We start from the raw sequence: 22,006 nt of genomic DNA, 5'->3' as shown, positions 1-22,006 counted from the left end.
AATGTCATCAATAGCGCTGTATAAGGATGAGCAGACACGAGAATGAGAAGATCAGTTTCAGGAGAGAGAACAGACTCTTGATGAGCCATTAACCTGCTGTCGGTGAGGTAAAATGGCTGCGGGACGTGGTTTAATTTACCCTTTTATAAAGAGGTCGTTGAATTGACGAGCCACAGGAAAAGAGTTACACCCCTGGTTTGGTGTATTAGCAATGTTGACGGGGAACAGGTTGAGTGAGGAACTGGAAGAGTAGTCAATATCCTCAATCAATCTAAGCTTCACAGAACCACTGCTACACTTGTGGTCAAATCTTTAAAACTAATGCTATGGATTTGGGCAGGCCACTCGTGGAGGAATGCTCCAAAGAGGAAATCATTTGGAATGAAGCACTCTTATTTCTCTTTTTTCTTTTTCTTTTTTTAACAAAAGTTGTTATTGAAAATGGAGATGTGTTTGGCACAGTAGGCTAAATGATTTCCATTTTTGCAGAATGTTTTACTTTTTCAGCCAGTGCCTTCACTTATCTATCTTTGGGCTGGGCCTTCTCAGCATTGAGTTTAAGATCTCTCTTTAAAAATATCCATCAGCAGGTACAAAGAGTCAATTTTCACTTTGAAATAAGCTGCCAGAGAGTTCTATGTGCTCTCCTCACCATCCATTACAGTAGCTCTATGGATGATAAATTTTAATAGACAAAAGATGGCTAGCGAAGGTCTCTCCATCAGTGAAAGACAGGAGAGAAAATTAAGGCCTATTCTGTGCATACATGGTATTGCAGGTTGTCTACTGATTCAATTCATATGAATAGACCTATACCCTTGCCCTTTCTTGCTCGTAAAATCAAAATTACACGTGTTCCCCAGAAAACAAATTTATTTTTTATTTTTTATTGAGACTCACTACTGCCATCTTTGCATGTGCAGTTTGTTTAAAGCACATTTTAAACATTTGTGACTTTGACAACACCTAATGGCAGCAACAAAAAAACAAAACAAATATTGTACACAGATATGCACGCTAATACTATGTCCTCGTCCACCAAGAGGGCCTAGCATCTTCGCATGGCTGAATACTTGGTACCCCACCTCTTGACATCAGAGCTGCAGAAACCTTTTGGACAAATATCACAATGTCCTCAGCCATCACAAAAATCTACTCAACTGTTTTAATTTTGTTCGACATCTTGCTACCTAGACGAGCGACATGACTCTACACAGACATTCACTAGTATGTGGAATTTAATTTCCTTAAGAAGCTGAATGTATCTGTGTGTACACTATGTGCTTATGTGAGTGCTCTAATGCACTATATCCTTCACTGTGAATAAAATAAAGAGAGACATTAATTGAAGTTTCATAGCATGCAAGAACAGAAGGCTTTGGCCTGATGGGTAATAACTCCAGTGGCAGTGTGCTTCACATTGACTCGCATTTGAGAGCTAGCATGTGCTGCTCCCCTGCTACACTGTGAGAGCAGAAAATGGGAAGTAACCTATATGAGGAAGGGCATGCTTATCGTCATTATTACTTCAGATACATAAAGATTAGATGAGATCAATTATGAATGTAACAAACTGAAATGTTGCTCAAAGACAACGTATATGCCATTTACAGAATCAATAACTACCTGAGGTTTATATTTGATTGATGTACAAACAAGGAAACACATAATCTTTGTCTCAAGTGTATTGTTCTTTAAGCGTGTGTCCACATGCACACAAACACACGCACATTTTCCATGATAGTCCAATTATGTATATCGGGCCAGAGTACAACTACAAAGTGACTGCTTTGCTTAGTTGTTAGTTATTGTTTGCAGTGCGATCGATTAATCTATATTAGTTGTCACAACACAATGGCGCAAATTTAATATAATGTTATGAATCATTCAACAACATGACATTGAGTTCAAGGTCATCATCTAATAATTTCTTTACTAGATTTTTAGATATGATTTTGTCCTCAAAACGCACACTGAACGTTAATCATCTCATGACTAATTATATAAAATCCATTTTTCGTATAATCTCTACATTAGAGACAAAATGGGACATGCCTGGACGTCCCGCACTTTGGAACAATGTATTGTTCACATCCTGGAAAAATGAAGATGATACATGAATCAGAGGCAAAAAAGCATTATGGGACATCTAAAGTGATATGACTAAGCCCCCATGGGCACATGACATAATTAAGGATTTATATAGGGCTATATATCATATTACCATAGGAAGTCTACTTGTTCAAAGCACGGAAGCATGGTGCTATGTCAAGTCTTATTCCTCTTTTGCTTTCTCTTTTGTCATACTTAATCTCGTGTAATCCACTTAGTGTCATATCTGAATAACATGACAGGAATTCTGCCGCTGCTTGTCATGTAGCACCTTTACAGCAGCTATCCCAGCTCTTAGCGGGAATGCTGACGTTTTTGTCTCAGAGCTAAGCTCATCTCCACGGCAATTTGTTTGGGATAGGTTAGGTAAAATGTGTCACACAAACATTGCCACCAATTCATGCATTCTGTGAGAGATAATGGACCCTTGACTTGACTCCCCTAAGCCTGCAGGGGAGGGTTGGGGGCAGTCTTTTGTGAATACATGCTTGATGCCGGTATAATTTCCATTTGTTTATCTCTCATTCCCCCTTTTAGGGACAGTGGAGATGTAACACAAAGAATATAAATGTCAGCTCGAGGTTAAAGGATTGGTTGATTGCATCCTAGGGCACAGCAATAATTTTCCAGAAAAAGGGCTGATGACCAATTCCCTCTGAGACATGTTGACTGAGTCACAGGGAAATTAACAAAGAAGCGGAAGAGGGAAAATTTGCAAATGTCAGTGTATATTATTAGAATCAAAGTTCCACAAATTATTGATGTATGTACCATGTGTATGTACAGTATGTATAGTATGTTTTTAGTTATTTATTTGTTTGTTTTGCTGGTATATAAAACTGTTTGAATGCTTGGTGATCTGTATACAATAAAACAACTTACACATTAAAATACACAGTATCGTCTACCAACCCTCTGTAGGAGGACAATTCATGGTATAATTTGCAATTGACCTAAATTTACATTAGCTTACTAGCAAGTAAGTGACTACACACAGCTTTGTCCCAGCCCTGCCTGTGTCAAACTATTTCCAGTCATTTGATAACTGTAATATTAATACCGAAGAGCAATGTGAGATACTGACGGTAGTGCTAAAAGAAGTACTCAGATCATTTACTTAAAGTACCCATATATTCATGTAAAAATACTCCATTACAAGTAAAAGTTCTGCATTCAAATTCCTACTAAAGTGAAAGTACAGAAGTATTATCAGCAAAATGTTGTTAAAGCATCAAAAGTAAAAGTACTCATTTTGCAGAAAAATGGCCCCTGTGACTGATATATATAATTATTATATTATTATTATATGTTATATTATATAACATTATTAGATTGTCAATACTGATGCAACATTGTGTACCTAACATTTTTTGTAGCTGGTTGAGGTGAAACTATTTTATCTAATCCAATAGTAAAGGTACTGGAATAGCACATTTTATCTCTGAAATGTAGTCATGTAAAAGTATGAAGTAACATGCAATTGATATGCTCAAGTAAAGTACATCAAAATTGTACCCAAGCATAGTGCTTCAGTAAATGCACTTAGTTACTTCCACCAATGCAGGCCACAGTACCACAGTGCGGCACACTGGGGAGATATTAAGTGATTATCCTGCAGTTTAAGCAGTTGCTACCTTGCAGTGGGAATCTCCCATTGACTTACTGGTTGTGGTCTGTAGCAGTATTGATCAAATTACCGTCCGTCATGGTTTCATCACTTTAAGACCACCCTTAATACATTGCTGTCAGTAATGACTGTTGTTACTGTTAAATTTCTGACATCAGCTAGTGGATGGATCGACTTTGTTTTCCTCTTCATATTGTAGTCTTCACAGGTTTCTCAGATAAATCTTTAGCACCCACGACTGAATCTTTTTGAGCCTGGTAAACTTTCTTCTGCACCTTCTTACACCGTTTTAATACAAATCTTAATATGTAATTGATAAAGACAAAGCTGCCTACAGGTATGTGTATCTTGCCTTTGGCAGTCAAGGTGGGAAGATTTATAGGCTTACTTGAAGAGCAGCATTTATGTACTCTGTGATTTAGATGTTGAATTGAAAATGTGATTGAAAATTCTTTTTAAATTCTTTTCATCCCTCCTTGTTAAATATTGAAGTTTTCTCTTTGCATTTTAGTTGTGAATGTTGTTAAAAATGCTCTCTAAATATGTAGGCAGTCTGGAAGTGTGCACATGTTCCTGACTCACTGAAGTTGCATATTTTGTACAATTTCCATAACTTACTTCCATCAATACAGAGTTGTCTGACCTCACTATATTCAGACAGAATGCCTATCAGCAATCATTTTTTTCATTTAAATCAAAATAGACAGCAACCACACAGCAAGTTGCGGCTTATGTTATTTTCCTGTGCTGAAAATGTATTCAACACATGAGAAAGTGGAAAGAATTCATGGAAAGAGCATGTTTTATCTTGTATCTTGGGACTATCGTAACAAACTTAACGGTCCTTAACAATACAGGAGGCAAAATAACAACCTGTTGAATTAGTTTGCAGTTAAATACAGACTACAGAGTCTTTGAACAAGTCGGGTTTAAGGTTGGAGACAAGCATGTCTTCAGAATGAAAACATTGTCTTCATTTTTTATCCAATTCCATCTGATCTCATACAGCCCATATTCAAGAAATGCTTTACTGAACTTACAGAAAGATTTTATGTCTGTAGTTTCTCTCTAGGGATGTCAGAATGGCACCTGGTCTCTGGGGATATCAGGGATACTATTAGTATATATTATATATAAATATATATATTTATTTTTTTTTTTTCTTCTTATCTTAGTCTATTTGGTTCAATCATCAGTAAGTCTTCAAATGTTTTTTTCATTTCCTAATGATGTAGCCTAGTGTGCTTTTTTTTCTATACCCCCTATACTTCCCTATATCCCTATATGTACTATTCATCAGAGCTATGCCACTTCACAATTCTGTGTTTGAATTCTAATGGACTGAATTGACTGTACACTTTCTGTTCTGACATGCTCTGTAATGTGTAAGAGACTCAGATGTGTGTCCACTGGACTAGAGAGGCATAAGGAACGAGCACCAGAAAAAGGAGGCTCAGAGGCTCTCACTGGGCAAGTGCTGGGCAAAGTGTTGTAATAACAGCCAGTTGGTTGTGTAGCACTACTGTATGCTGAAGTACAAAAGGGAAATCACCTTAATATTTAACATATCACTGTCACAGGAGATTGTTCCCACCTGCTTCAAGACAACCACCATCGTTCCTGTACCAAAAAGATCTGCAGTGTCTCATCTAAACGACTCTCCACCTCTATTCTTATGAAGTGATTTGAGAAACTGGTTCTTCAGCACATTAGAAACAATATTCCAACCAGCCTGGACACTCACTTTGCATACAGAACCAACACATCCAAAGATCCATCTCCACTGCCCTCCACTCAGTTTGCACACACCTTGAAAAGAGCAACATCTACATCAGAATGATGTTTGTTGATTTCAGCTCAACATTCAACACAATCACCCCCATGAAGCTGATTGGCAAACTTAGTACTCTGGACTTGAGTACTACACTCTGAAACTGGTGTAGACACTGGATATTGGACTTCCTCACACACAAACCCCAGACAGTTTGGATTGGTGGTCACACCTCCTCCACTCTAGTGCTCAACAGAGGAGCGCCCCAGGGCTGTGTGCTCAGCCCCCTCCTGTTCACGCAATATACCAATGACTGCAATCCCCAACCTGGAGTTAACTCTGTTGTAAAGTTTGCGAACGACAACACCGCTATTGGCCGGATTACAAACAGCGATGAGTATTCAAATCAGGAAACTAATAATCTTGCAGAGTGGTGCTCAGAGAACTACTACTACTGCTCAATGTCAGCAAAACCAAGAAGCTGATCATGGATTTTAGATAAAAGGAGCAGAAGCCACACACTTCTGTTTACATCAGTGGAGCTGAGGTGGAGCAGGTGAACAGTTTTAGGTTCCTGGGGAACAGCATCACAGAGAACCTCTCATGACATTTCACATCTCACACCTCCACACTAGTAAGGAAAGCTCAGAAACAACTGTATTTCTTAAGAAGGCAAAATTCCTGTGCCAAGTTCTTGTTAAGTTTTCGGAGGAGCAAAAGAAAGTATCCTGACTGAGCCCAGGACCGGAGGGCTCCACAGCAGGTGATTAAAACCGCCCAGAACATCATGGGTGCCCATCTACAGAGCATCAGTGATATCGACTTTTACAAACATGTTGAGATTATTACTGCAGTGAGTACTTGTATACATACAGTGAGACATCACTTGAATATCAGCATTCTTTTCTTTTTCTTCTGACATTTTCTTTGGCTGTGAGGTCACCTAAAAATAACTCCAAAAGGGGCATACCTAAATTGGATTAGGTGTAGTGTGATTAATTCTTCCATGCACTTCTGTGGCTATATCTTCCAAAGGCAGATTTCCTCTGAGGCTAATAACTTAGTATGAAAACATAGGCTTAATGTTGGCCTAAAGGTTTCGGGTCATCACAAATAGACCTGTTCCAGCAGTGATCCATCTACTTCCCGGTTAACTGTCCAGTAAAGTGTTTAATGCAGTGGCCCCCAGAATGATATTTACTGCTGTAGTCCGTCTCATGTCACTGAGCCCTGAAGGCCAATTCAGTATTGGTTACATTCAACTCTTATTGATTATGCATAATCACTGGCGGTATGTCTTTCCCATTGACTCTGCTCATGTCCAAAGTAAGGTCACCACTGTAAATCCAAAGTAGAAAAAGCTAATGAACTGATGAAGGTAAAGTGAACAACCTCGCTTAATGTAGCTACCTATAGAGAAAGCTCTATGACTACAGACACAATATATTGTATTCCTGAAATAGGAAATACTGCATTTGCTGTAACTAATTAGTGTATTTACTGCTCAGTGGATTAAGCTGTTGCAGCATTTATGACAAAACATATCAGCCATTTATTACTAATTTAGGTATCAAAAAAAATCAAGTACATTAAAAGAAATACTTAAGTAAAAGACTGCAAAGTAGGGTGGTGTGGGATTCACAAAAGATTCAAATAAATGCATATGTAAAGCATTTCAGGGGGGTTAATCATAATCAAAACAAAATACAGAGACAATATGTGATACAGCTTGCAAAGAGCGATAATAGGAGCCAAGCAACCCTATCAAGGAGAGTACATTGCACACATGTACAACACAGACAGGCCTACACATTAAGCAATTCCGCCCTTGATTGGAGAAAGCATTGTAGAGATAGGGCCCTGTTACAAGGCAGATATATAAGTGTCCTTCATAACACCATAGCTGTTCAAGAAAAAGGCTCCAAGATGGAGTCAAGGTCAGAGAAAAGCCTTATTCTGACATTAGAATAGTGATGGAGCGTAATGTCCTTTAGATGTCCAAGAATTACTGCCACATATACATTCTCACTGCAGTGGCAATAAAAAGGAACCATGCATCTTGTGTTTGAATTAACAAGAGCATATTGGTGTGGGCAGCACTAATTTAATGGAGAGCTCGGCCTGCAGCATCAATGAAAGAGGCAAATATAAGGGGTTAAAAATGAAAAATTGCGATTATACATCTGTATTGAATAGTGTTAAATGGGAAAAACAAATATGTACAGACAAACAGATAGTAGGGAAGGAGAGTAATGGCTGTAAAGTAGTAAAGATCAGTAGGGCACATCAAGGTGATAGATGAGGAATCTTTTTTTTCTTTTTTCTTTTTACCATAAACTTGTATTTAGACTTTTATTCAGGTTTTATTTAGATTATTGCCCTCTTCACATATTACATACACTAGATCCATCATAAAATCATCATATGATAAACAAATGACACATTAAACTTGAGCAAAGACAAAAAGTAAAATAAAACAGCATTCTAAAAGTTAAGCACATTATAATGTGAGGAATCTCTACTAATTCTACTGTATACTCCTTCCCAAAACCAATCACTAATTAAATACACCACTAAAAACCAATCCTCAGCTACAATATAAGTCTATATATATATATATATCTACACACACACACACACACACACATACACACACTTATCTGCGTGCATGTACTTGTGTTATGATGGCCAAGGGACTTTGTACTCTACTCAATGTGAGCACATGAGTTAAATGGGGTGTGATAAAAAGTGCACAGTGTTGGATGTGAAGTCTGGACTCTTATACATAAATTGCAGATTTTGTAAACTTAATTAATCAATTGGAACGATAAAAGATGTGGGAGCCAGTAGGTGAGAAGACATGGATTACATGGTGGTGTGGACTGTTTTAGTTTGATGCCATTGTTTCTTTTGTAGATAATTTGTGATTTGGTTTAGCAAAGAGAATATATTTTGAATACAAGCAGTTTGTGACTACAAAAAAAGATTTTTTTGAAAATGGAAAATGTTCATGGTCCAAGGATATTCAAAGTATAATTCAAAGTTCTGCCTATAAAATCGCTATAGCAAATAATTTAGATATAATTTTAGATTATTATTTCTCATTTGTCTTGGGAAAAGGAATACTATCTCTATTAACAGCAGCCAGAATTGAGCAGTTGACTTGAAATATTGATAATTGCTTTCTCATACTACTAATATAATACTTCTAAGCCAAATGATCTTGACTATACTTTAAAAAATGGGAAATAGATGATTCAATAAAATAGGGAGATAAGCCATATAGGAGTTATGACTGTAAAAGGGAAGATGGGACTTTTCTTGAGCCTCAAATTGAAGCCTTACAAGAGTATGTCTCAGTTAATTTCAAATATGAAATACTGAGTGCACAGACTGATGTGTTAAATGAGATGAGAAATGTTTTGGTAAAATATTTTTCCTTTCAACATTGCATTAATTTCAACTTTTACATAGAAACACTTGTATAAAGGGGCTCTTATTACGGAGAGGGAACTTATTTTTGCTGTTTTGTCTTTCAAACTGGAAGAATGTCTGGATTGGTGATGGGCTAGGATTAGGTACTTCTCATTAAAGTATGCCTTGGAAATTATTTGTAAATTCCTGTGTTAATAGACCAATGATACAAGGATACCCACAATTTTACCTCTCAAACACTGAGAAATAACTAGCTCTGTATTTTTTTTTTTTACAAATAAAGAAATTATCCAACCACTGTGTGGAGTTCAATTTAAATATCACAATTTCCAAAGAAATAAACATAGTAAGAATTACAGGTAAGAGTCTTTTGTTGTTGTCAAAATGCCATCTTGTACGGTAGGATTAGAGAAAAAATGAGCACATGTAAAATGTGTGTAAGTGTATAACATGTGAAAGGTTGTAAGTGAATACACATAGGTTGTGTACAGGTTGATTGGGCAACAGTTTGTATAAATACAGAGTTAACAAAAAGATATGACCAATAAAAATGCAAAAATGTAATTTGGGAGTCACAGAGCCAATGATATACCCAGCTTGATAATTAGTGGTTTCCTGTCGCTGGTCAAGATGGTGTAATGAGTATGATATGATTAGGAGAGCCCTCAGGGTGAGCTTGGCTCTTCACTGAGGTGAGCAGAGAACAATGGTGGAGAAAAGAGAGATATTGTATACTGTGGAGGCAAATTTAACTAAATCAAATGGAAACAAAGTCGACATGGAGAGAGGCACTTTTTACTTTGACACTGCTGATCATGTCCAAACTCCTGGCTAATGGCTTAAAGCTCCTTCCTGACATTAGGGAGATGACTGCAGTGACATTGATCAGGATGTTAATTAGCCTAATATATTAAAGGATTGTGATGGTGGCGGTTATGATGACTGTGTCTGCGAAGGCGCGAATAATGATGATGACAGCAATGACAATGATATTGCCAAGTATATAGGATAGCCTTGAGTGTATTAGCTATTTAGCTAGCACGGACCACTAATGTACATGTTCACCCTATCAAAAGGATATAATTATGCATTGCACCTCTTCTGTATTTGCCAATATATGGTATGATATACCTATTCTTTGTACTATACCTGGACAGTGACTATGAAGAAATGTAATTTGGATGTCAGAGGAAAGGATGGATCGTATGGGTATGTTCTGGAGTTATCAATTATTCATCTGTACAGAGGCATTATGCCATTTTTTTAGATGAAACATACAAGTTCAGCTGCAAAAGAGTGCTGCACATAACAGATTCTCATCTGCAGTGAATACTTAATTCTCAGTTCTCTCTCTACAATATTGCCATATTTGCACGAACCAAAACTGCATTTACCGTGCAAACATCACATTCAATACTTCCTTTGTGAATCTACAGTATTAAAGTATAAAACACTCTAATGAGATGACCTTCTTGTAATCGTGATTCCAGACGCTCCTTTAATGAGTTTGTTTAAAATAATTGAATTCTTAACATATGACAACTTAGTTCATGTCCAGCCACGCTGATGACTCATTTCCATCACTTGGCCAAAAAGACACTATAACTTGCTCTATGATCTCAGCTGGAGATCTCTAATAGGACTTTATTGACGAAGCACATCATCATCTCATGAAACCGAAATTCGTATGCATGCGCTGCTCTGCCAGTAACAGTATGATGAACCTATTTAACCCTGTAGAGCTCTACAAGGGCAGCAACACGTCTCTTCCAGTAAGTCTTAATTGACTCATGGACTAACAAGTACTCATTTGCGGGCTTCGCCATTGACCATGCTGTATTTGAAACATGCTTCACCCTCTAAGAGACCTCTATTGGCTTGGTGAATAACCCCATTTACTTCAACACCTACCATGACACTGATGTTAATATGCCATGTTACCAGCCCAACTAACTGTGAACCACCATGCAAAAGGTGAGCCAGAGAGGGCAACAAAGGAATGTTACATCTTGTGAACATGAGCCTCCTAGTCCTGATTGACTCTGAGACAGTCTCTGTGGTACCCCAACATCTTAAGACTCTCACTCCTCAAGATTCTCACTCGTAGGTTCGCTGTCAAATCAGATGAACGGACAGGGTTTTAGTAACAACCCTGTACAGATCATCGCCACTCACATCCCTCTGAACAAAGCTATCAATGCTGCCGCGCTCTAAGTAGAATGTGTAAGACAGAGTTGTTTTAAACCATTTTCATCCACCATCTTTTTAAAGAACAGATTTGTATTTCGATTTTGTTTCCACACATTTGCTGCTACGGTCCTCTTGTGAACACAGCTGAGAGAATGCATCCAGTAAACTGAAGAAAAATATGCAAATGAGATGCTTATGCACCATATTCCAAGTGAAATTTTTGTGAACATTGGTAGTTTTTATCCAATTTCCCCACAATGCTGAATATTATTAAACACACATAAGTTGCCTTTTTTAAATAAATTATATAATCACTACGATGGCGCAGAAATAGGCATGTGGGGGTTCATGCCTGCAAACACACAAGCTTGCGATAAGGCATTGCACAGCCAATGAGCTAGTCTCTGCTTGGAAAGGGACTTACACTCCATCTTCTTAGTATACAAACAAGTGCTGTGCCTCAGTGTTGCCATATGCTTTACATAACAAACCAAATGCACAGGCCCCCCCATTTTCCTTCATGAGAATAAAAGAATACATCTGCCTAAAATGTCCTTGGGCTAAACAAAGTCTTAACGTTGTTGGATGCAAAGGACAGATTTTGAGTGTAGCATCAGTCAGATCCTCCCTCATCAGCAAACAACTGGGGAAGACCAAAAGGGCACACAAATCACTCACTCTCTCAGCTGATGTCAAAGGAAGCAGCAGTGCTGTTTTAAGTGACAGTATGTTAGGAGAGGCCCACATAAAGGGTTCTAAAGGCTACTTTGAAAGGCAACGCCCACTGAAGGGCAGAGGAATTTATCACAGGACTTTTCGCCCTACCCCACTGCAGGAGAGGGTGACCAAGAAACAAACTAATGGCTTTATCTGGCTTTATCTGTAAATTTTTACATTTTGTTGACATTTTTGTGAGGAAGTTGGATTCAAATGCGGAAACTAAAAAGCACATTTTATTACGTCTCAAAACATGAAAAAGCAGAACATATCAGAAAATAATGAGGGCTGACCAATGATAATATTTTAGCACATCGAGTAAAAATCAAACACTAATTGGGACCTATACCTATAGATGATACTTTCAGGCTTGGTTTTTGGTCAAAAAGAATAAAAACATAGAGACAAACACAGATGAAATGGGTAGATGATGAGGTGAAGCTTTTTACAGTTTGAATACAGCGCAGGTCTTCAATATAGAATGAAGCAGAGTGACAACTTTTACCTTATTTAACTGTCCTATTGGCATATAGAGGTCAGTGTGTCTGCACCATGTGACAGTAACGTGAACTGCGTTTTACACTGCATTCATTTTTAATCAGAATCAGAATCAGAAATATTTTATTGATCCCGGGGGGAAATTACACGATTGTAGGACAGTGTTTTTTTTATTTTTTTATATTAAATTACATTAAATTTGCATTCATACGAGTAAATGCAACAGACTTCATAGCATCTCCTTAAAGGTATGACTACTTGCTGCAAACCAATCCAAAAGACACAACAGTAAATCTGTGTGTAAACAGACCCCCAGTGTCTGTAGCCTCACACAGGCAAACATTTATATATATTCACATATAGTATAATAAAATCTACCTGAAAGCTTTATTTACAGTTGCTGTAGCCATCATTTGTTAACCTTTAGGTAGGTGGTTCAGTGGCAGACAGGTGCACATTTGCATACATTTTTCCTCTTGATGCAGCATTTAGTGTGTGGGACATCTCAGGAACACAGAAATATCCTTTTATCCATAGCAAAAAAAAAAGTCACTGTCAAGTGGCGTACATGCAAACAGTTTGTATCTAAAGTTCAAGATCTGACTGTTATCCAGGGCTGTCTAAAATAGACTTTGAAAAATAACACAGCATTTTTGTAAGTCTGTGATTGGCGACTTGCATCACCACAATGAAACAAAGAAGGGAAAAAAAGAACATGGGTCTATTTTCTCGCTGCAAGCAGCAACATTACTCAAAGCAGCTGAGCTTTGCACGCCAAGCTGCACGCCGAGCATGTTATTTCTAAAATGAAAATAAAAGTCAATGACGGTTGAAGCTTCAAGTTGCGGTTTGCAGTGTGATTTGAGCCACAAATGTCTGCACAAACAGGTCAGAAGAAGTGATTCTGCTAAGATGCCACATTGCAAATAATTTCCCCACTGTCTGTGAGAAAAGCTATTTGTATGGCATTCAACCAGTGAAAGCAAGAAAGGGCAGAACTCTAGAGGAAGTGTGTGTGTGTGTGTGTGTGTGTGTGTGTGTGTGTGTATGTGTGTGTGTGTGTGTGCGTGTGTGTGTGTGTGTGTCTGAAATGGTATGAAGATTTTGATAGTATACATAGGCATGTTGTTTTTTAATATTCCAGTAGGCATGCTCTGTTGCAGTTTCTCTAACCATATCAAATAATATCATATGACTTAAATATATCAAATAATAAAACACATTTTTGCCATTTAAGGAGGAATGTTTGTGTTGCTTAGTAAGAGCAAAGCCTCTGAGTGTTGGTTGAAGTTTCTAAGCACCATCATAGTGACCTGACCTGCACTGATCATATATTTGCACATCCCTTGCACACAACTCTTTAATTTTTGAACTGGTGAATATGAATGTATATATGTGGGTATATGTGTGTGCCCCCATGTTTAATTCATGACTGACCTCCACCAGCTTGTTAGCATGTTCACGGAACACCTGGGCGTACTCCTTGACCTCCTTCTCGTTTCCGCTCTTAGCCGCTTCAATAAGCACCAACAGAGGGACGTTGGTCTCCAGGAAAGAGTCTGAGATGTGGTCCATCACTGCCTTTCTCAACTAGAATACAGAGGGAGAGAAATGGGGAAGAGGTCATATCATTAATAATATTGCAGATGACTTCACTGTATTACATTTGGCAATGATTACATATCACTTAGCATTGTAATGAATATGATGTAGTGACATAATGGGGTGGAAGGACAGAGAGAGAGAGTCAAAGCAAGAGGGAGAGTGAAAAAGAGAAGGAGAACTCTCAACGGGCATGAGTGTAAATTGCTTGTAAGGTGTCATTTTTCCCATAAGGCCTTTTACTAGGGCAGACTTTGCGACTTATATCTTTGTTTATGGAATCATTTTGCACCAAACTGGCAGGGGACTGGTTGTTTTATAAGACAATAAATGGACCCTGATGCTACTCACTGGGATATCTGATGAGATGCCAGAGGGAACGGTATAGAAACCACAACAGACAAGTCCTGTATCTTACACAAAGAGGGAGTTAGTCACATAAGACCGGTACTAAGATAGACAAGAACCCACTATAGGGGAAAAAGTGGATTCCCACATATGTAGCATCACTGTTCATTTGTTTTGAGGCAACCTTCAGTCTCAAAGCCTCCATCATTACTGAGTTTCTTTTCTTTACCACATCGGTACCATGAGCACTGCAAGATTCAGACAAAATCAAACAAAATTAAGGTCTATACAAACTAGAACAATGTAAATTTAATGTGTTAGCATAAGCCATGGGTATGCTAACAAAGACAAATATTCTCTTCTGGCCGGTTCAGTTATCACTTCTCCACACATACAAATGATGACATGAACAACATGGATGGATGATTTGTTTGACTTTTGAAGCCACATTCTATAATTAGATGTAAAACAAACACTGTGACCACATTCCAGAATTAAAAATGTTTAAGCAGCACGAGAGGAGGTAGAGAAGACTAACAGCTGTGACTGACAAGGAGAAATTCATTTAACCAACAAAAAATCATATGTGAGTCTGTGAGTCGCACTTAAATAACCTGCGGCAATTACAAACTTAATTGCCAGTCCACAGAGTGGAGGAGAACAATGGTGAATTACGTCTTCCTTAGGGCAGACAATCCATCAGTATTGCCTCTGGAAAGAGACTAGATTTGGCCAGTCTAGTGGACATGTCAGGTCTGCAAATGCTGTAAACAACCTGAAGCCCACACTCTCTTTAAGCAGTCCTTTATCCAGAACTCTATAATCCTGAATCACTGATTTCATGCAATGTGTCCTGAGATGCAATGCAAGACCAAACCGACAGGTGCTTTCTGAAATGCTGATAAACTTTGGCATTTTTGAAATGTGAATATTGAATCTTTTTCACTCAGCAGAGAACAGACTTGCATTGGTGCAATTGTGAAACCTTGCTATCCTGTCACCTGGCGGGAAGGGTGAGGAATCAGGGAAGATAAAAATCTTTGCATTGCCAGAACTATCTTCATACTATGTTAGTGCTGTGGCAGCAGGCAGGACACCCTATCATTCTGGGAAAGGTGAAAAAAGATCTTGGTTGTTAGTAGGTTTTAACTGTGATTACCTCACCAATGCTCTCACTGCAGTAAATAAAGTAATGGAGTGGAATGGGAGGATGTTGTTGAGCTGCATTTTGCATGTGTAAAATGAACTGCCTTACCCACACACTCCTATCACTGTGTCATAAATTAATACTTCATACTACTTCATACTAGAATTATACTACTAATTCTATAGTTTTGACTGTAGTGTGTCAGAGTTAAGTACTCAAAGATGTACAGAAATATGCATATACTACGTGTATACTAAATTACACAAACAAAATGGAAATACGAAATTGTCACAACTGTAACATTTAAATACAATTTTAGATAAAAAATGCAGTACTACTGATGTCCATCACACATGCACACACACACACACACACACACACACACACACACATGTTTTTGTCAAGTTTTTTTCCAGCATTAGTGTTGAGCCTATGATGATGGAGACTTTGACAATGGCATGTATGAAATATTTAAGAAAAAAGTAGACCAGAATCAAGAGCAGAAAGTACCAGAATGCATTCATGGGCCAGTGGAAGGCTTATTCAGGGCACATACATTAAAACTAGGACAGCATATATACACATATATATACTGTATATTTCATTGATAGACACTGTCTGACTTATACTACATCAAAAATGATTAGGATCAAGATGCAATAATTTAAATATGTGGCATTCCATCATTTTCAAAACCAACAGGTTCATACAATGATCCTCTCTCTGTTCAATGTATCCTGATCTCTGTTAAAATGGCTTTCAAAAAGCCCTATTGTTTACAGAAATTATCTTTTCACTTTGTACATTATCTCTTTGTCAAACATGGACTGGATTGAATCCAATAACAAAAACTCTAGTCAACCAGATGTTCTTTGGTTTGCAAGTAAAGATTTAAAAAAGAAATGGTTTGCAGGGACTGATATGCAGAAATCATTTTGGGGTAGGGAAAGGATTCACAGGTAGAAACATTCCTGTAAGTTACAAGTTGTTATTGTTGCTACTGAGGAGCAATCACTAGTTGATGACACATACTGGCGCATATGCATAGGATACGTGTAAGAGAGTGCTAGGCCTCAGGATACTCATGAATGCCCAACAGTGAAACTCATTCTGACGGTGAGTTTGAGTGGAGAAATGATACAGACGAGTGATTTCCCAAGTCGCAGTCTCTCCTGCACCATCAGCATTCTAATGCCCACACACCACTCCCACAGAAATCCATCTTCAATCTTTCAGATCTCACCTCCCTCCATGCTCCACCCCCACCATCTCTCCTCTAACACTCCCTCTGTATTTCACCAACACTTATAGGAAATAGGCCTGGAATTCCAATAGAAGGAGAAGGCTCTGCTCATTATAAGTTAGTAGGGCGGCCATTTGTCTCCCCAGTCGAGCAGTGCCACAAAGGTTCGACCTCAGGTTTTTGTTTTACATATAATTTTGTTTATAATATATTAGATTACTTGAGAAATGTTATGGGAGTTTCATTTGTGGCCATACATTTTATTTTTCTGGAATAATACTGGCATGCTAGCTGGCAGTATGTAGGCTGAGGCTATATTTGAAATATAAACAGACAGGTAGATCGACAGATGGAAAGATGATATGCTATATGGCCAAAAGTATGTGGACACACTTGGGCAAGGCTACTCAATTTTAGTTAAGTTAAAACTTAATGCTACAAGACACAGTGATAATTAAGATACAGTAATAGTTCGCTTCCATCTTTGTATGAACAATTGGGGAGATCTCTTTCTGGTTTCAACATGCCAATGACCTGCTGTTGAAAGCTACTTTTTCCAAGATAATAATTGAACATTCATGCACTTGGTCCATAAAGAAATGGTTTTCTGGGTTTGGTGTTTGACTCCTGGACATAGCCCTGACCTCAACCCCATCCAACACTTAGCACGAATTGGAAGATCAACTGCTATCCAGGCATTATCGCTCAACAATCAGCGCTCAACCTCACTTATAATCCTGCGGCTGAATGGGAGCAAATCCCTGCGGTCAGGTTCCAAAATCTTGTGGAAAGCCTCCCCATTAGATTAGAGGTTGTTACAGCATATTCATGTCCAGGGTTTTGGAATGAGATGTTGCATACTTAGTTTGTGCGTCCACACACTTGTGTCATATAGTGAAGATCAATAGGTATAAAATCAAATAACATGGCACCCTAAATGTATAGCAGTATTGCATTCTAGACGTGAATGATTCTGCTTCCATGGACCCGTGTGATTTTCATTTTAAAAACATGAGAGAAAATCTGTAAAGGATTTTGCCAAAACGGTTGCTATTAATGGCTTTTCTATCCCAGAATTTTGATTATTTGAGTAATAGTGTAATTACAACTCCTCCTCTTATCCCTCCATCATTCCTCTTATCCTTTACATTGCTTTACTCTTGCCATCCAAAGAGGAGAAATAGGTAAAATTAAAAGCAGCGAATCCCACCTGATACTGAAGTGGATAACAAGAAGCTCAGTGAAATAATTAAGATGATCCATATGCTTAACAAAACTTGACAGCCGAATATATGTGTTGCTCGCTGGTAAGTGGGAGGGCTGTGTGATCTTCAAAGATAAGATTAGCATTAATTTGGTGCATTTGCTTTTTAATGGGGAAAATGTTTGCATTTTGTGGGATTAGACAGCTGCTCTGTCACAAAAACAGATGCATGATGGGAACTATTGCAAATATGATCCCTGATGATCAGTGTATGATACACAAAGAAATTAATTAATGGCCAAAGGATTGCAAAAAACAAAAATACAGTTTGGATTTCTGAATGTTTATAGTTACATTTCGTTTCTGTTATGTTTCACTTGTGATTCAGAGCGCATAGCGGTGGGTACCTTGGGGTCAGCACAGGAAAGTTTCTTATTAAAATGTCAAGAGCAATCACAGCATAAACGGCTAAAGTCACGGCTGAGGGGAAACAGCCTGAGCAAATCAAAAATTAAGTAATAGCTCTCATATATGATATCTATCAAGGAGCAAGGGAAGATGATTAGTAAGAGAAGAGTGGAGAAATGAAAGAGGGACTGACTGATCATCAACAATCTAAGGACAAACACATTAGATACCTCATCTCAGAGCCTTCATTTAATGTGTCCTGCAAAAGAAAACACTAGCTGGGGGAAGCCACCTTTAGAAACAAGGAAAGGGTGCATAAATAGTGCCTTTACATTGAAGAGTTTATGTTCCCAAAGGAGAACTGGCACTGGCAGATACTGCTCATTACACACTGAATGTTGATCACCTGCATCTACTGCAGTTTTTTTGAATGATGATGGGATTCTGAAAATCTATTCGAAATATGTAATTGAGTGTACACTGTCAAGCAGTACTGAAATGTAAGTAACCAAACTTGTTGTCCAGTTCCTCTTACTACAATCACCTCCAGTATGACATAGACCTGTGGTTCATTGTATAAAGATATCTCATCGTATGAAAGGAGGTGCCTGTTGTCATGTGTGGTGACACAAACCAAATCAGTGTTCATGGTGGCAGGCAGAGCCCTGGCAACCATGCTTACTTCAGGACAAAAGCCAGTGATTATGAGACTGTTCAACACCAACAGAGGAAACGGACCATTCACTGGGTGATACATCAGTGAGACACCCTTCTCAACCTTCAGGGCTGCTTCATTTTTACTCGGTGACCAAACCTTTAGGAAAGTGCTTCCCAACCTTTTTTTCTGCCACGGCACACATCCTGAGTTCAAAATCTCCAGGGTAACCATTAACCACTAAATAATAATAAAACACTACACACATTTGGAACTGTTAATGTGGTAAACTTGTCATGTTAAACTTGGCTGGAATTGATGACGAGCACATATGTTGTCATTGAATAGAATCTGGGCTTTTGCAGAATCTTCCCATATCAGCATTCTGTCTGACAATAGGGTTGTGAGAGCAAGCTCAGTCTGTGGTGATGCAGTTTGGACTCCATAAGCTGGGCCGCTTACCGGACTAAATAGTTCTGTAGTATAATGTTATTTGTGTGTTTGGCTGCGTTTGGAATTGGGATTTAGTTATTTCTAAACATGCATTAACTGATTTTTTGGCCACTTTGGTAGCGGAAATAAGCTGCAAAAACAACACTGACATATTGTCAGCTTATAAAATTGATATGGCGCAGTTGTTACAAACAGTTGCCTATTTACACAACGAGCAGATACAGAGCAACATCAGCATTCATTTGGAGTCCTGTCTCTGGCTACCTGGCGAATATAAATCCAATATTCACTCTCCTTTTAGCTTTGTTGTTTGTCTCTAACCACTACTGAGGGAAACATCTGGGTTTTTAGCTGCTGAATTCTCCACTATGGTCACCAACTATTCGCTAACTTTGTCCCACTGCTCTCTGGTGCTGGCAGGTAACATACTCATTGCCTGCACCTGAACAGCTGCCTGCTGCATCTGGACTTGATGCTGATGAGAGTAGTAAGAGTGAACCATAACAGCAAAGTTGTGGGTCGTAAAACCAAAACAGTGATCTGAAATGCTCCACAGAGCTGAGGGGAACTGCAGTTGGGTGATAATGTTCTGTGGGTTTGTTTTTACAAGCGACCCCTTTCTCGTACAAGTAGCCATGTGAAGCATTGTTAATATAAATATATTGATGACAGCCACTTCAAGGCGAATTTCTGTCAGTCTTTTGGGTTTAGTTTTCCTGACCTGCACTTTTCTGTTGATATCTTAAAATGTAATTCTAATATATCCATATTCATTAGTCTAGCTATCACCATGTGATGCCTCCAAAAATGGCTGTGCATTTTCTACTGGGAATTTGCAATAATATAGCTAATGAAACGTTAATGCATGGCCTCAAAACATTTTTCAGGAAAAGAGCGAAAGGATTCACAGATAATCTTGGATTGTTAATCTAAACAAAGAGTTTCAGCTGACAAGATTTGTGGCAGCTGTTCCTCCTTAACATGATAACGCTCAACAATTAAAAACAGCTGTACTAATCAACAAACTATTGGCAGAAATGGAAATGATTTTAACATCCCAAAGCAGAAAGAGAAGGAAAGATAGAGAGAGAGAAAATATGTGAGGCCGTCATGCTATGGGGAATCCTGGAACCAGCCATCAGTCAAAATGCAGCCCAGAGAGATGACTTGACAGATGCATTCATTACAGACAGGATGACAGGGGGTAGAACACATGGCTCATTTCCAACAACTTTGTCAGATTGATTACCTAGTGAATACTAATTAAAGGGAGGAAAGAAATGTAAACCTATGCTATGCTATAGATCAAAGGTTTGAACATGTTATTTTTATTTTCTCCATTTTAAATTCCTACCCTCCTCCATGTCCACCTCCCACTCCCTTTTTATCTCTAGTCAGAAGTAGTCTTCTTCTTTGTTGCACTGTTGATTACAGTCATGGTTTTAAAAGCAAAAAGAAAGTCTAAACGTACAAAAATAATATTGATATAAAAAAATATATGTGCAGACGGCAACAGTAAGATGTGAAGTGATTGTAGTGCTTGTTCTTCGTCAGCACTTCCTTGAAAGTGTGAAACTCTCAAAAAGGGCCAGAGGCTAAAGTATACTCATTTCTGATGGCAGCTATTGCAGCAACTTGTTTTTTTTTTTTTTTTTGGTGAATATAAGCATTATATCTATTGGGTGCATGTGCATTTTTCACCTATGTTCTATTATTATGATATCAAACAAACAAACAACCACGCTTTCCCTGTTTCAAAGACTCTTAACTTGAACAGCACTTTATTTGTACAAAAATAAGGTTCATACTCTAATCGCATCAGTCTATTTTGAAATGCAGCTATTACTGACATTCATGTAAAACGGCAAGTGAGTGATGGCCTATGCAACTATCCCTTTCAAGACAGAAGCGACAGAAGGCCCCATCTAAAGCAGGGCCTTCAAATGCATTAATTTACCTGTTAATGCATTTATGCAGGACATCAATGTAGGTCTGATGACCAGCAATATCTAGGGGGATGACAGACTTGAAGACTGGAAGAATAGACCAAGTCAAGGGAGAGAGCACACTCTAGTTAGATACCAGGAATGGATGTAGGGTTTGTATCAAAATAAGTCAGAAAATGATTAAGACTTCATTCTTTAAAACATACTGTTGGTTATCTCAGGTTACAGAATGAAATCAGTTTTGGCAGAGATAAAATATAGTTGGTGTTTTAGTGATGAGACACGCAAGTAAATGTATTTACATGCACATAAAGAATTTCAGAGAATATATTCCAGATTTGTTATGACTATGAATAAGATGAACTTTAAAAATGGCCTATTTCCTAAACAACTTCCAGTTTGGATAGCTAATTTTTCAAGCTTGAGTTGGTGGGCTAATTACTGTGTGACAGAATGCTAGGATCACTCATTAGCTCGCCTTGACATTTTATTCCTCATCTTCATCATTGAATTCAATTTGTATTTGCTGTTGTGATTGACATTTCTTTAAACCAAGTGGACATGGTTAACTGAAACACCATGTCTAGCTACATACTTCAACTTAATTGTGTAATTTTATTTGGTTTATTTATGTTGCCTGTCACTGTGAG

General features: G+C 38.1%; 1 protein-coding gene across 4 annotated transcripts in view; it reads right to left on the bottom strand.

The window, feature by feature from the left end:
- Window positions 1–22,006, bottom strand: part of ctnna2 (catenin (cadherin-associated protein), alpha 2) — a 258,619-nt gene that overhangs the window by 54,231 nt on the left and 182,382 nt on the right. For all 4 annotated transcript variants that reach the window (XM_070914353.1, XM_070914379.1, XM_070914363.1 and 1 more), the window contains one exon: window positions 13,788–13,940. In XM_070914353.1, the coding sequence (XP_070770454.1) occupies window positions 13,788–13,940 (153 nt within the window). The remainder of the gene's footprint in view (window positions 1–13,787; window positions 13,941–22,006) is intronic.

This window comes from Enoplosus armatus, chromosome 2, assembly GCF_043641665.1.
Source record: "Enoplosus armatus isolate fEnoArm2 chromosome 2, fEnoArm2.hap1, whole genome shotgun sequence".
In the NCBI taxonomy this organism is placed as follows: Eukaryota; Metazoa; Chordata; class Actinopteri; order Centrarchiformes; family Enoplosidae; genus Enoplosus; species Enoplosus armatus.
This window is presented reverse-complemented; position numbering and strand designations above follow the sequence as displayed.